The sequence below is a fragment of the Arachis ipaensis genome, chromosome B05 (genome assembly GCF_000816755.2).
Source record: "Arachis ipaensis cultivar K30076 chromosome B05, Araip1.1, whole genome shotgun sequence".
In the NCBI taxonomy this organism is placed as follows: domain Eukaryota; kingdom Viridiplantae; phylum Streptophyta; class Magnoliopsida; order Fabales; family Fabaceae; genus Arachis; species Arachis ipaensis.
Window position 1 is genome coordinate 127,340,453 of NC_029789.2, and position 13,046 is coordinate 127,353,498.

Genomic DNA, 13,046 nt, shown 5'->3' on the forward strand with positions numbered 1-13,046 from the left:
CAGTTGCCACTTATGGTTTAGCTTGTTTATAAGCTTTGATATTATCTGGAGGAAGTTCTAGGATTGCCTTTGGCTTTCCTCTATTATTATGTATTATATATGTGGAAGCTGTTACCGTGCTGGGGACCTCTGGTTCTCACCCATGCGGATTTTGTGGTTTTCAGATGCAGGACGCGAGGCTTCTCGTTGAGGCATGCTGGAGACTTCTGGATTAGCGAAGATCCTTGTTCTCGGGACTCTATTTTGATTTATATATCTTTTTTAGATACTTTTATCTCCATTGAATAATACACTGTGATGACTCCTTCTAGAGGGGATTTTGGAGAATAGGTTGTATGTATTTGTGTCCCTTTGGGTTTCCTTTGGGGTTTCCTTATTTTATTATATGTATATATTATTATGCTCGGACCGGTTATCTTCGCAGCCGGATTTTGAGTCTTGATATTCCCGTTTTTGACACTCCTTATATATATGATCTTGCGTTAGCTTACCCTTTGCTCGTTACGTTATCATTCGGGGTGTTGCGTTTTCGAGTTACGGTTTTTGTTTACCCCTTTTTCTTCAAAGGCTCCTAGCTATAATCAATTATTCATACTACTATACGTACTAAATTTTTGTTTTAGAGGTCGTAATACCTTACCATCTCTGAATTATGACTTAAGCATAAGACTCTGTATGGTAGGGTGTTACAAATAGAATCTCTAGAAAAAAGTGATGAAGCAATGATAGAATTTGCAGAAATTCTAAAATAAATAATGAAGCATAAAAAGATTGAAAAACCAGAAAATAAAATAAAAAGAAAAAGGGCGGAAAAATTAAAAAGTAAAATAAAAGAGTATAAAAGGGAATTAAATAACCTTCAGATCGAAATTGATGACCTTATAATAAAAAGGATAGAAATAAGAATAAATATAAACAAGTTGGAATTAAATTTAAAAAAATTTATAAATGCCTGGAAAACCATATTATGACTTAAAAGAACTAAAGCTATTGAAAGAAAAAAAATGGAGAATGAAGTCGAAAAATTAAGAAGGTATTTAGAAACAACAGAAAGTGTAGAAATAAAAGAAGTTTTTGAGGATTTGAGAAATTATATTAAAGAAAAAGACAAACAGATAAAAGATTTTATATACAATAATCCATGCAAAAAAGAATATTATAAACTAAAACAAGATTGAAAACTATAAAAATGAAATTACAATATACATCAAGAACTAGTAAAAAATTGGTATCATATAGTAGAAATGGTAAAAATTGGTATCAGAGCCAAGTTAACGATTAAGGGTAACACTTTCTCTTTAAGCAACACTTTTAGTGATACGCTTTTAAACCAAATAAAAACAAAAATCTGTAAATCTGTACCAAAATACATCTGTACACTAGATGGACCCTTTTACGTTTTGTAGGTATGGATCAATTTATTCTCGAAATCACATGTCCGTCTAACTCAATTGGTTAATAGGCCATGTGAGATATTGTCATTAGGATTTGACAAGTCAAGTTGATGGGAGAACCAAATTGACAAACAATAATAATTATTAAGAGACTCAAAACTATTAAAATTTATCGTACTAGTCTAATTTAAAATTTTTTAAAATTAATTTGAATAAATATTTATATTCATAAGAGTAATTATCCAAATTAGTTTCAAAAATTTTTTGAAGAAGGCATTTTAGTCCTTAAAAAAAATTAATATACAAATCAATTTCCAAGATTTTACTTCGACAGACAAATCAGTCCCTAATTTATTTTTCGGCAGAGTAATTACCAAATCAGTCTTCAAATATTTTAAAAACGAATATTTTAGTCCCAAAAAAAGTAAATACACAGATCAATCTCCAATGTTCCCCAACGCACACTTCTCCCTAATCGCAGTCCTCGCCGCATCACAAGCCCCTCCCTAACGTACACTTTTCCTTCCTCCCTCAACACCACCATTCACAGCAACAACCACTTTAACATCAACAGCAACAACAACCTTCATCACTCTCTCTCTCTCTCTCCACCACTCCCCCTTCCCCAACACACACTTCCCTCTCCCTCCCTCAACACCACCATTCACAGCAACAACAACCTCAACATCAACAGAGTTGCCCCAAATCATGAATTGTCCCAAATTTTTAGGTTAAATTATCATTCAAAAAGATTAATCACAATAAAACTCAGAAACAAATTCATATACAATAATCAAAATAAAATAAAATAAAATAAAATAAAAATTAATACAGACACCACCAAAGCAAGAATAGAAGAAGAACACCAGACACAGAGGGGACAGGACACGATAGAGCCAAGATGGAACCCAGACAGAGGAGGCATGCAACGACTGGGGGCTAGCAGCAAGCAGATACAAACAGTGAAGGTGACAACGGTGAAGGCGTGCAGACAATGCAATGCTACGAAGGAGACACTGGCGGACGCAGAAGACCCGACAACGAGATGGCAACAGTGCGGTGTCGATGACACTGGCTCTGTAAGACTGAGAAGGTTGAGCTCTACTGCTATTTTGAGGGAGAGTGAGTTGAGAGTGTGAGACACTGTGTTGGGAAGGGGATTAGAATTCAAAGAGGTAAGGGAAGGGGATTAGGGTTTAGAAAGGGGGATTTTGGGTTTTTCTTTAATTAATTCTTTCAAATCAAAATATTCATATCAACAAATAAAAGATAAACCGAGAGTCAATGACAGTTTAATTAAAATTGTGAAATGATCTCGCTAGTAGGAGCTAACGACTTCACAGAAATCGATCTCCACCTAAATAAAATGATTATACCCTTCGCAACCGGTGCGTTCATTAGGCATTAGCCGTAGCCACTGTTTCCCCTTTCCAACTTTCCGATGGACAACAAACCGCCAGAGCAACTGACGCCGACATCGACGGAGGAGGAAGTCACCGCAGCAGCCACCGACGAAACAACTTCTATTTTCCCTCTGTTCCCTCTCACAGCAAGCTCCTCCTCTACGCTGGCCACTAGTACGGTCCCTCAATGGCTCTCCAACTCCAGCTTCACCGCCGACGTGTCTCTCATAAACGACGCCGTTGCCTCCCAACTCCGCAGCGAAACCGCCCTATCGCCACCACAGCGCCACCGCTCCGACGACGATGAGGAACACGAAGAAGATGGCGGAAATCGAGCTCAGGAGAAGGCTGTTCCTCGTTCTTCCTACGAGATTCTAGAATCTTCCGAGTCTGAGGGAAGAGATAAGAAGGAGAAGAGGAGTAAGAAGAAGAGGAAGAAGCGGAAGCGCGATAGGTCACGTGAGAGAGGCGGACTCGACAGTTATAATTCGAGGAAGTCGGGCGTTCGAGCTTGGGCCGATTCAGAGTCGTCCACCGCCGCCAAAGACTATTATTTCGATTCTCACGGTGATCGTGATAATCTTGCATTTGGTTGCATCTATAGGTCTTTTGTTGAGGTTTTGAGTGCTTAGTGTTTTTTGGTTGAATGACGGAGATTGTGTGGTGCAAATTTGGTCATGTTAGGCATATTGGTGATTCACTTACTGGGATTCGAGAATCAAATGTAGTACTCTATATGCGTTTTCATGGTCAAAACTCATAGAACTAGCCAACTAGGAAGTATGAACCATAGAGTTGCAACTATTGTTTGTTTGTTTGTGTATGCCCATAAATCAGGTTGGGGCTAATATACCCCATAAAGGGAAAATAAAATCACTTGTTGAAGTAGAGAAAGAAATGGGGAGGTGATCTGAGTTTCACTTTTCTTCTGTCAGATTTAATAAATTTAACAGTAACAACTACATTGATGTGTAGCCCTGTAGGGAATTTTAGTTTAGTGCGTGTTGAACCTTTGACTTTTATTCACCTGAAGAGTTCTTTCTTTCTACCTGAGCTATTCGAAGTATGAGTAATGAATGCTGAAGGATTTTATAACTACCATGCAGAATGGATATTGCACGGTACAAACCTTACAATCCTTCGAAACTATCTGGGCTAAATGTTAGAAGATTATATTGGCGGAACCATAGTGTTTCTCTCTTGGAAAAAGAGAGCGATGTGGATACATTGGATGGTACAATGAAGTCTGCTGGTCGTTACTGGTCTGGGAAGTATATAGCTCTGGAACGGCACAAAAGTTTTAAGCGTCTACGTCTTGTTGCACCAAAATTGTCTTCCGTTTTGGCGGATGACGAGTTTATACCTTTGTCTGATATTGGGACATCTCATCGAGCTGTGGATAGTGATTCTGTCTCTAAAACTGCATCAGTGGTTGAAGAATCTTGGGAAGATGAAATGTTAAACAAAACTCGGGAGTTTAACAAACTCACAAGGGAGCACCCCCATGATGAGAAAGTTTGGTTAGCTTTTGCTGAGTTCCAAGATAAGGTTGCAGGGATGCAACGACAAAAAGGTGCTCGCTTGCAGACTCTTGAAAAGAAGATTAGCATTCTGGAAAAGTCAGTTGAGCTTAACCCAGACAATGAAGTGCTATTGCTTTACCTTTTGAAAACATATCAAACAAGAGACAGCTCTGATGTGCTAATTGGGAGATGGCAGAAGATACTTGTGCAACACTCTGGAAGCTATAAGTTATGGAGAGAATTCTTGCATGTTGTTCAGAGAGATTTCTCCAGATTTAAGGTTTCAGAGGTTAGGAAGATGTATGCACATGCAATTGAAGCTCTATCTGCTTCATGCAGCAAGCACTCTAGGCAGGTTCTTAATATTTTATTCTTTACCCTCTCTTCTATTTTGTGCTTGAAACTGCACATTGCCTATCTGTTGAGTTATTTATCTTAATTGCATAGGTAGTGCCATATTCCATAGAAAACAATGATCAGATCCCTTATTTGGATTTATGATAATGAAACAGGGTAGGAAAATAAATTGAGAGATACTGTTCACTGAGCAACCCCTTTTTCTTTATTTTTTATTAACTCTGGGAGTGGTTGTAATGTGAGCCATAATTGGTTATAGTGAAATCTCATGTAGTGCCATTTTCTTTTATCTATGGACTACAAGAGTTAAAAAGTTGGTCCCGTCAGCATATATGTCTTTAAAGAAAGATATTTTGTTAATGAGCTTTGTATGTCTGAGGTCTTGTAGTTGATTTTACACACTTTACCTGACTGTTTTCACCAAGTAATTTCATGTCATGTGAATACTTTGTTTTAAGCAGGTTCACCGAGGTGCTGATCCCTCTTTGCCAGATCCTGTAATTGTTGAGCTAGAACTTGGTCTTGTGGATATATTTCTCAGTCTTTGCAGATTTGAATGGCAGGCTGGTTACAGGGAGTTGGCCACTGCTTTATTTCAGGCTGAAATTGAGTTTAGTTTGTTTTGTCCACCTTTGCTTTTCACAGAGCAGAGTAAGCAAAGATTGTTTGAATATTTTTGGAATAGTGGTGGTGCTAGAGTTGGAGAAGAAGGAGCTCTTGGTTGGTCCACCTGGTTGGAGAAAGAGGAGGAAACTAGGCAGCGGATTGTCAAAGAGGAGCTTTCACGTGAAAATGAGGGTGGTGGCTGGACTGGTTGGTCAGAACCGTTGTCTAAAGATAAGGAGGTTGCTGCCAAAGTTGAAGATGAAGTCAACGATGATTTGGTTATGGAGGATAATGAGGATGAAGATGAAGATGAAGATGTTGAGCCAGAAGTTGATAATGAAACTTTAATGAAAATGCTAGGAATTGATGTCAATGCTGGGGATGGTGGTGAAGTGAATGATGCTTCAACTTGGATCAAATGGTCAGAAGTAGAATCTTCCAGAGATTGTGATCAGTGGATGCCTCTGCATACGAAATCTGGTAGAGTTCTCCTTCTTTATTCACTTGTCCCTCCTATACAGTATTGCTACATAGTGTGTGCACACACGACATGTTTTCTATGCTTGGATTTTTCTTGATTCTCTCCATGCAATGTGTACATTGTGCTGATTTTAGCATGTTGATTAACCATGAACAGATATGACCTCTACTGCTATTGGAACACCCAAAGCAGAAGCCGATGAACAACTGTTGAGAACTGTCTTATATGAAGATGTGAACGAGTACCTATTCTCCTTGAGCACAGCAGAGGCTCGATTATCTTTGGTATCCCAGTTCATTGACTTCTATGGTGGGAAGATATCTCAATTGTAATCTTCTTGGTCTTATATATCCTTTCCTACTCCCTAGGTTGCATCACAGTTGGTTGTGGGATCAGTTTTCAAAACCTAGGATTTGCATAGTATGATGGGTCCTTCCTTGCTTTGATGTGGCTTGGTCTTATTTGTATTTTAACCAGTTGAATGCAACTCATTTTGCCTGTCTTGCTTTTGTAGGGTTTCGTCAAACAGTCCAACTTGGACAGAGAATGTCCTTAGCTTTGAGGATCTGCCAGAATCTATGTTAGAGAAGTTGAAAAGCACCCATGAAGTGTTGACAAAAGAAGAAAGCAGTCCTACTGATTTCAGTTTTGGTTTTCTATCAGGCAGTATCTCAAGGAATGCTGATATGATGAAATTTCTACGCAATACTGTCTTACTTTTCTTGACTGTTTTTCCACGTAATCACATATTGGAAGAAGCTGTCCTTATTTCTGAAGAGCTATTTGTAACAAAAATTAATCCTTCTAGTTGCATGGTTACACCATGTCGAGCTTTAGCAAAGTCCCTCTTAAAAAGTGATAGGCAGGTACTCATTTTTCCTCTCCTCTCAATTTCTCTTTTTTGTAACATGAATAAGTGTCTTCCTAAACAGAAGAGTTAGTATCTACTAGAATTATATTACAACTATCATTGTTGATATGATGATATACTTGTTATGATGAATCAACATTATGTTTTTGTTTGTTACACTGAAGAGCATACCACAAGAAGAAGAAAAGCGAAAATAAAAATAGAGTGATGTTAGGGCTTGTTTAGTTTTCATTTTCAGTGTTTTTCTTTTCAAGGTTTTGTGAAGTAAAAAGTGAAAATCATAAAAATAATAAAATCCTTTTTTATTTCATTTTCTTTTCTTCACAATATCTTAGAGGCCCTTGCTTTTCAAATTTTATGTAGGACAGTATTTCTTACTCTGCCTGTTTCTTACTATCTGTACTTATTTTTGGTTAATGTAGGATGTTCTATTATGTGGTATATATGCTCAAAGAGAGGCAAGTTATGGTAACATTGATCATGCAAGAAAAGTGTTTGACATGGCGTTATTATCTGTGGAAGGGCTTCCTGTGGTATGTATTTGTATTTATCCTACTTTGCTTTTTGTTGTTATTTTTGTATGTTTTTGGATTTAATGATGATATCTTATCCTCTGATCATGACCCTGTTTGTCTTATAATATAACAAATTAAATGCAGCTTCTGTGTATTACACAGGTATTATGCCTAAGACTTTATTCTTTTGTAATTGCTTTTGTTTACTTTATGGAGTAGGAACGACAGTCCAATGCTCCTCTTTTATATTTCTGGTATGCTGAGATGGAGCTTGCAAATAAATCTGATAATGATCGTGAATCTTCACATAGAGCAATACATATATTGTCATGCTTGGGTAGTGATACAAAATATAGCCCATTTAAAAGTCAAGCAACAAGTTTGCATCAACTTAGAGCACGTCAAGGGTTTAAGGAAAAACTGAGAACTGTACGATCATCTTGGGTTCGTGGTATAATAAATGATCAGTCTGTCGCTCTAATATGTTCCGCTGCACTGTTTGAGGAGCTCACCTCTGGGTGGGATGCAGGCATTGATGTTATGGATCAAGCTTTTGCAGTTGTGCTTCCAGGTTATGCATCTTTAGTAGCTAGTTTCTTGTCAGGAAAACATATCATACAGAAGCAGTTTGTCTTGTTACCGGAACTGACATTGTATATTCCTTAATACATGTTGACTTTGTTGCTTATGTTGTTTGTCTGTTTTGTTGCTACCTGCAGAAACGAGAAGCCATAGCTATCAACTTGAATTTTTGTTTAACTATTACATAAGGATGCTTCAGAGACATCAGAGCCAATCAAGTCTGGCTAAAGTTTGGGAGTCCATCTCCAAGGGACTCCAGATGTATCCCTTCAGCCCAGAACTTCTTAAAGGTGTAGTGGAGGTTGGCCATCTGTACACAACATCTAATAAAGTGCGGCGGGTGCTTGATGGCTATTGTTACAAGTAACATCCTTATTCAGTTTTCTGTGTATTATACTTTCAAACTTTGCTATGAGTTTTTAAAGCACTCATTTTTTTTTTTAAATGTAAATCTTCAGGAAACCATCTGTTGTTCTCTGGCTTTTTGCATTGTCGTATGAGATGTCTAGAGGTGGTTCACGGCATAGAATCCGTGGGTTGTTTGAAAGGGCGTTGGGTTCTGATAAACTTAGTACTTCTGTGGTACTATGGCGATGCTACATTGCATATGAAATGGACATTGTAAAGGATCCTTCTGCAGCTCGACGTGTTTTCTTCCGTGCTATCCATGCGTGCCCCTGGTGAGAACTTGTGTTTTAGATGTGCGAATGATATAAACTGTTGCCTTAGATGATGTAGAAATAATTAGTTTTTAGAGTTGAGTGTTAATGAACTTAGGGCTTTACCCCCAAAAATGTTGTGTGTATAAGCATATCACTAGACTCTCATCCTTAACCCAAATGTTTTTAATTTAGAATTCAGACCTAGAAATATGAACTTTTCAAATATCTTGAAGCTTACCTTTTACTGAAATGTGTTGTGGGCAAGCATGCCTGGTACCTGTTTTGTATCTACTCCTGTGATATTTATATATTTATTTCAATATGCATACCAGGTCAAAGAGACTATGGTTGGATGGCTTTCTCAGACTGAACTCTGTCCTTACTGCGAAAGAGCTATCTGATCTGCAGGAAGTTATGCGTGACAAGGAGTTGAATCTGAGAACTGACATATATGAGATCCTTCTACAGGAATCATGACATTTTTTTCTATGTTTGTGCCTGGATCTTATGAGAGTTGCGTTAAGATTTGTGGGGGTTTGCAAAATGTGCAGAACCCAGATATTGTGAATTGTTGCTTTAATGAGCAGCAATTGATGCTTCAAGGTCATAACTTGTAAATTCTGATGCAAATTGTAAAAATTGCTCTATGGCGATGCAAGATTTTTAGAGGTCATCCTCGGGTAAGGTATCTAAATATCGTGCCTGTATATAGTGGCCTTTTGTACCATAACGAAAATAAAAATATTTATCCTCTGTTGATTTATTTTGCTTATTATTTTTTTTTAATCTCACTTTTAGTGAGATCTTTTTTTGTTAACATAATTTTTTTTGTTATCAAAACTTTGTCATTTATCTATTTTGGGGTTATAATTTGTAACATTTGCTTCAGAAAATGGAGTGGCGCTAACGGGGCTCTCTTCATAATTCTTAAAAGTAATTCATTGTTACGTTCAATAAGAAGGCAAGAAATTAGTAAGAAATTAGTTCAGAATATTTTTTAAATTCTTTTAGGAGCATATTTGAGATATAGAAGGTCAATATTTTTTTTCTAATATGTCATTATCAATTATCTTTTTTCTACATAATTTTATTTTTCTACATAATTTTATTCGTGAGATAATTCGGAACATTGCTGAATTATTTTCATTTATGGATTTAAAATCTTGTAGACGTAAGTATGTCCATTCATATGGGGCTTGAGGAAGTATCAGTCTTTTGATGATTATACATTTCTTCAATATTCTTCCACCGATCTACAGGATCTTTTATTGTGAGATATTCATTTTTCAATCTTTCATCAAGATGACGACTAAGGAAGATCATGGCTTTGACTTTAACCTTTTGCGATGCTTTATTTTTAGCCTTAATGGTATTTCCAAGATCCATTAAATCAAGATGAATTTCGGTATCTAATATCTATGATAAATAGTTGTTTCTAGATATATTAAGAGCATTAAATTCAAGATGAGAGAGTTGACATAATGAAAATTTATTACCTGAGTCTTCTTAAATTTTTATCAGAGTTTCGTACTAATAATGTGTTGTGAAATAAATAAATAAAGGGGAAATAAATATAAAATAAAAAAGTATAGTAGATATGATTCATATATATTCACTAAGTATATGTTGCAGTGTATAAATAGAGAGAGAGAGGAGTGTTTGTTGTGTGTCTTTCTTTTGCCTCAGACCGTGTTCTTTTATATGCGTACAAATTTTACTTTTTCAAACTTCATTAAATTTGTTTCATCTTGAGAACTTGTATCTTTCATCATAGAAAAATTGAGCCGTCATCCATCCTTATCACAACAGAATTGACATTTAAACTCTTTTTAGCTAATTAATCCGGCCTTCTATTCCCTTCTCTAGAAATATGGGGGATCTTGATAATTCATTCTCTCCTCATGTCTTTGAATTTTCTCACCAAATTTTCTGGAGATAGGGAGTACTATTTTATCCTGGCCAACATATGAATAGCAAAAGTAGAATTCGCTTCCGAAATAATTCTTCTCAACTCCAGTTTTCAAGTTGTGTTGAGGCCATGGTATCACTATACCAAATTATTTTAAATGGTTTAGAAATTGAACTAAACTGCTTTTTTACATAGAAATTGGTTTTAAACCAATTTTATAATATCACTTTAAACTAGTTTATATGCTAAAATTAATTTTTAACATATAAAAAATTAATTTTAATTTCTCTCTTTCTTCCATCTCTTTTTTTTCTAAAATTTTTTATTTAAATTAATTAAATATATTATTTATTGAAATTTATAACGCACAGAATATTTACTGATATATGTAACTTTATACATTTTTGATATTGTGACGCAAGGCACATTAAACACATATCTCGAGTACTCAGTCCCCTGGATACGTGTATTAATATTATGTACTTGTATTATTCGACTCGTATGATTAATTAAATATTCGACTTATTCCCCCTAGAATAACGATTTAATTTTTTTAAATTAAAAAATAATATGTGCAAAACCTCTTGATACGTCGATATAATAGTATATTAGGTATAAAAAAATTTAAACCCAAAATAAAAAAAGTATTATAATTTGTTATGATTTAAATAATATTTATTTAATTTTTATTTATCAATTTAATTAAATTTTATCAAAGATATTAATTTAAATTTATTTGAGAAAAAGACAAATAGGTCCTGATCTTTTGCCTGTGGACATTTTTGTTGCTGACCATTAAAAAATATTTTTAAGTCCCTGACCTTCACAAAATTTGGACGGATCAGTCCCTCCGTCCAAATGCCTCCGTCAGACCTAACGGAAAAGTCTGACGTGGCTCCCATAATGCTTGTCACGCGTACGCGTCGCTATGAATTCAACAAATCCTCATTTCTTTATGAATTCTCCACTTTGCATGATTTTTTTTCATTTCTTTCAAGCCATTCTTGCCTTCAAAAATTTAAATCATTCAAACAAACATATCAAGGTATCGAATGGGAGGAAAATAAATTAAATTTAGCAATTTAATAACCTAGAAAATATGTTTTCAATCATTAAGCACACTTAGGAGAAATTCAAAAAATCATGCTATTTTAGTAAATAAATGTGAAAAAAATTGATAAAATCCACCAAATTTACTACAATATAAACCATAAAATTATGGTTCATCAACTAATATACAAAATGTGTCTACCTACTTGATTACAAATGAATCAATCTCCAAGAACATATATGAACAAGTAGGGCTAAGATAGTATGATGATTTATGAATTCCACTAATTCAAATCTCAAAATGAAGTATAAATATACTTGCAAGAAGAAAGCTCGTGAAAGTATGGAATAAGGGATTGAGCATCGAACCCTCACCGGAAGTGTTTGCACTCTAATCTCTTTAGTGTTTGAGGATCGATTCTCTCAATTCTCTACTAATCTTGCTTTCTAAGGCTTGCTTTTCTTCTACCAATCAACATATATTCAATGCATGGATACACATATCAAGAGGTCTTTTCAAGGGTTGTAATGGGGTTAGGGCTAAATTTAATTTACTTTTCTCCCATTCGATGCCTTGATATGTTTGTTTGAGTGATTTAAAGTTTTGAAGACAAGAATGGCTTGAAAGAAATGGAAAAAAAACATGCAAAGTAATGAATTTATGAAGAAATGAGGATTTGCTAAATTCATGGCGACGCGTACGCGCGAGAGGGAAGTCTGCCAGGCGACGCGTATGCGTGACAAGCATTATGGGAGCCACGTCAGACTTTTCCGTTGGGTCTAACGGAGGCATTTAGACGGAGGGACTGATCCGTCCAAGTTTTGTGAAGGTCAGGGACTTAAAAGTATTTTTCAATGGTTAGGGGCGAAAATGTCCACGGGGCAAAAAATCAGGGACCTATTTGTCCTTTTCTCTTTATTTTTTAATCGGCTCTAATTTTATGCTATCAACAATCGAAAAAGAGCTTAATTTTGATATTATTACAGTGAAATTTGGTACCAATTTTATTTCTTTTATAATCAAACTGAACCATAAAAATCGATTTTTAACAAATTGATTTTTATAAAAAAAAAAAGTGTAGTTTCAATTTAGTTTTTTTTTTTAAATTGGTTTATTTAAAGCAGTTTTAGTTCATTTTCAGTTCAACTTGGTTAAACTGATTTTTTTGAATACGACTACATGTAGGTCTTAACATGTTCAGACACGTAGAACTAACAGTCTACATCAATATGTCACGTCAGCATGCCATTAATAAGAAATAGTTTAGGGACTAACAAGAATCATGAATGTCAACTTTGAGGACTAAAATGAGTAAATTAAAATTTTGAGAATAAGTTTGAGGCGCGAGTGCAACTTTAGATACCAATACGAGTATTAATCATTCTTTATATACCATGCTTGTCTAATATGTCATATTGTCATTGTGGTTGTGAGTCTTATTGTGGCGGGTATTGTTGAGGCTTTTAATATTCTGTGTTACTAGTAGTTATCCTGAGTTTTTAACAAGGAAATTCTTATAATTATTGAAACTGCAAAAGTAAGGATTCACTAAGATTAAGGATGATAACACTACTAAAATCTGCAGATACCTAACCCCACTTTATCCAATGCGGGATGAGTTTTTAGTGGGATGAGATATTGGGATGAGTTTTTAGTGGGATGAGATATTGGATGGGACGGGGTCAGGGTCAG

General features: G+C 35.5%; 1 protein-coding gene across 4 annotated transcripts; it reads left to right on the top strand.

Annotated features, from left to right (window-relative positions):
• Positions 2,688 to 9,166, top strand: LOC107644076 (protein NRDE2 homolog). Of its 4 annotated transcripts, XM_016347863.2 has the most exons (10): positions 2,690 to 3,401; positions 3,904 to 4,675; positions 5,139 to 5,763; positions 5,921 to 6,092; positions 6,279 to 6,630; positions 7,058 to 7,168; positions 7,370 to 7,721; positions 7,870 to 8,095; positions 8,191 to 8,412; positions 8,727 to 9,166. In XM_016347863.2, the coding sequence occupies exons 1-10, from the start codon at positions 2,836 to 2,838 to the stop codon at positions 8,869 to 8,871; spliced, it is 3,543 nt and encodes a 1,180-aa protein (XP_016203349.1). In that variant the 5' UTR covers positions 2,690 to 2,835; the 3' UTR covers positions 8,872 to 9,166. The 4 variants fall into 4 exon arrangements, 2 of the variants coding, with proteins under 2 accessions (XP_016203350.1, XP_016203349.1); XR_002363570.1 differs by lacking the exons at positions 8,191 to 8,412; positions 8,727 to 9,166 and having other exon boundaries at positions 2,688 to 3,401; positions 6,279 to 6,626; positions 7,367 to 7,721; positions 7,870 to 8,038; XR_002363571.1 differs by lacking the exons at positions 8,191 to 8,412; positions 8,727 to 9,166 and having other exon boundaries at positions 2,689 to 3,401; positions 6,279 to 6,626; positions 7,870 to 8,038.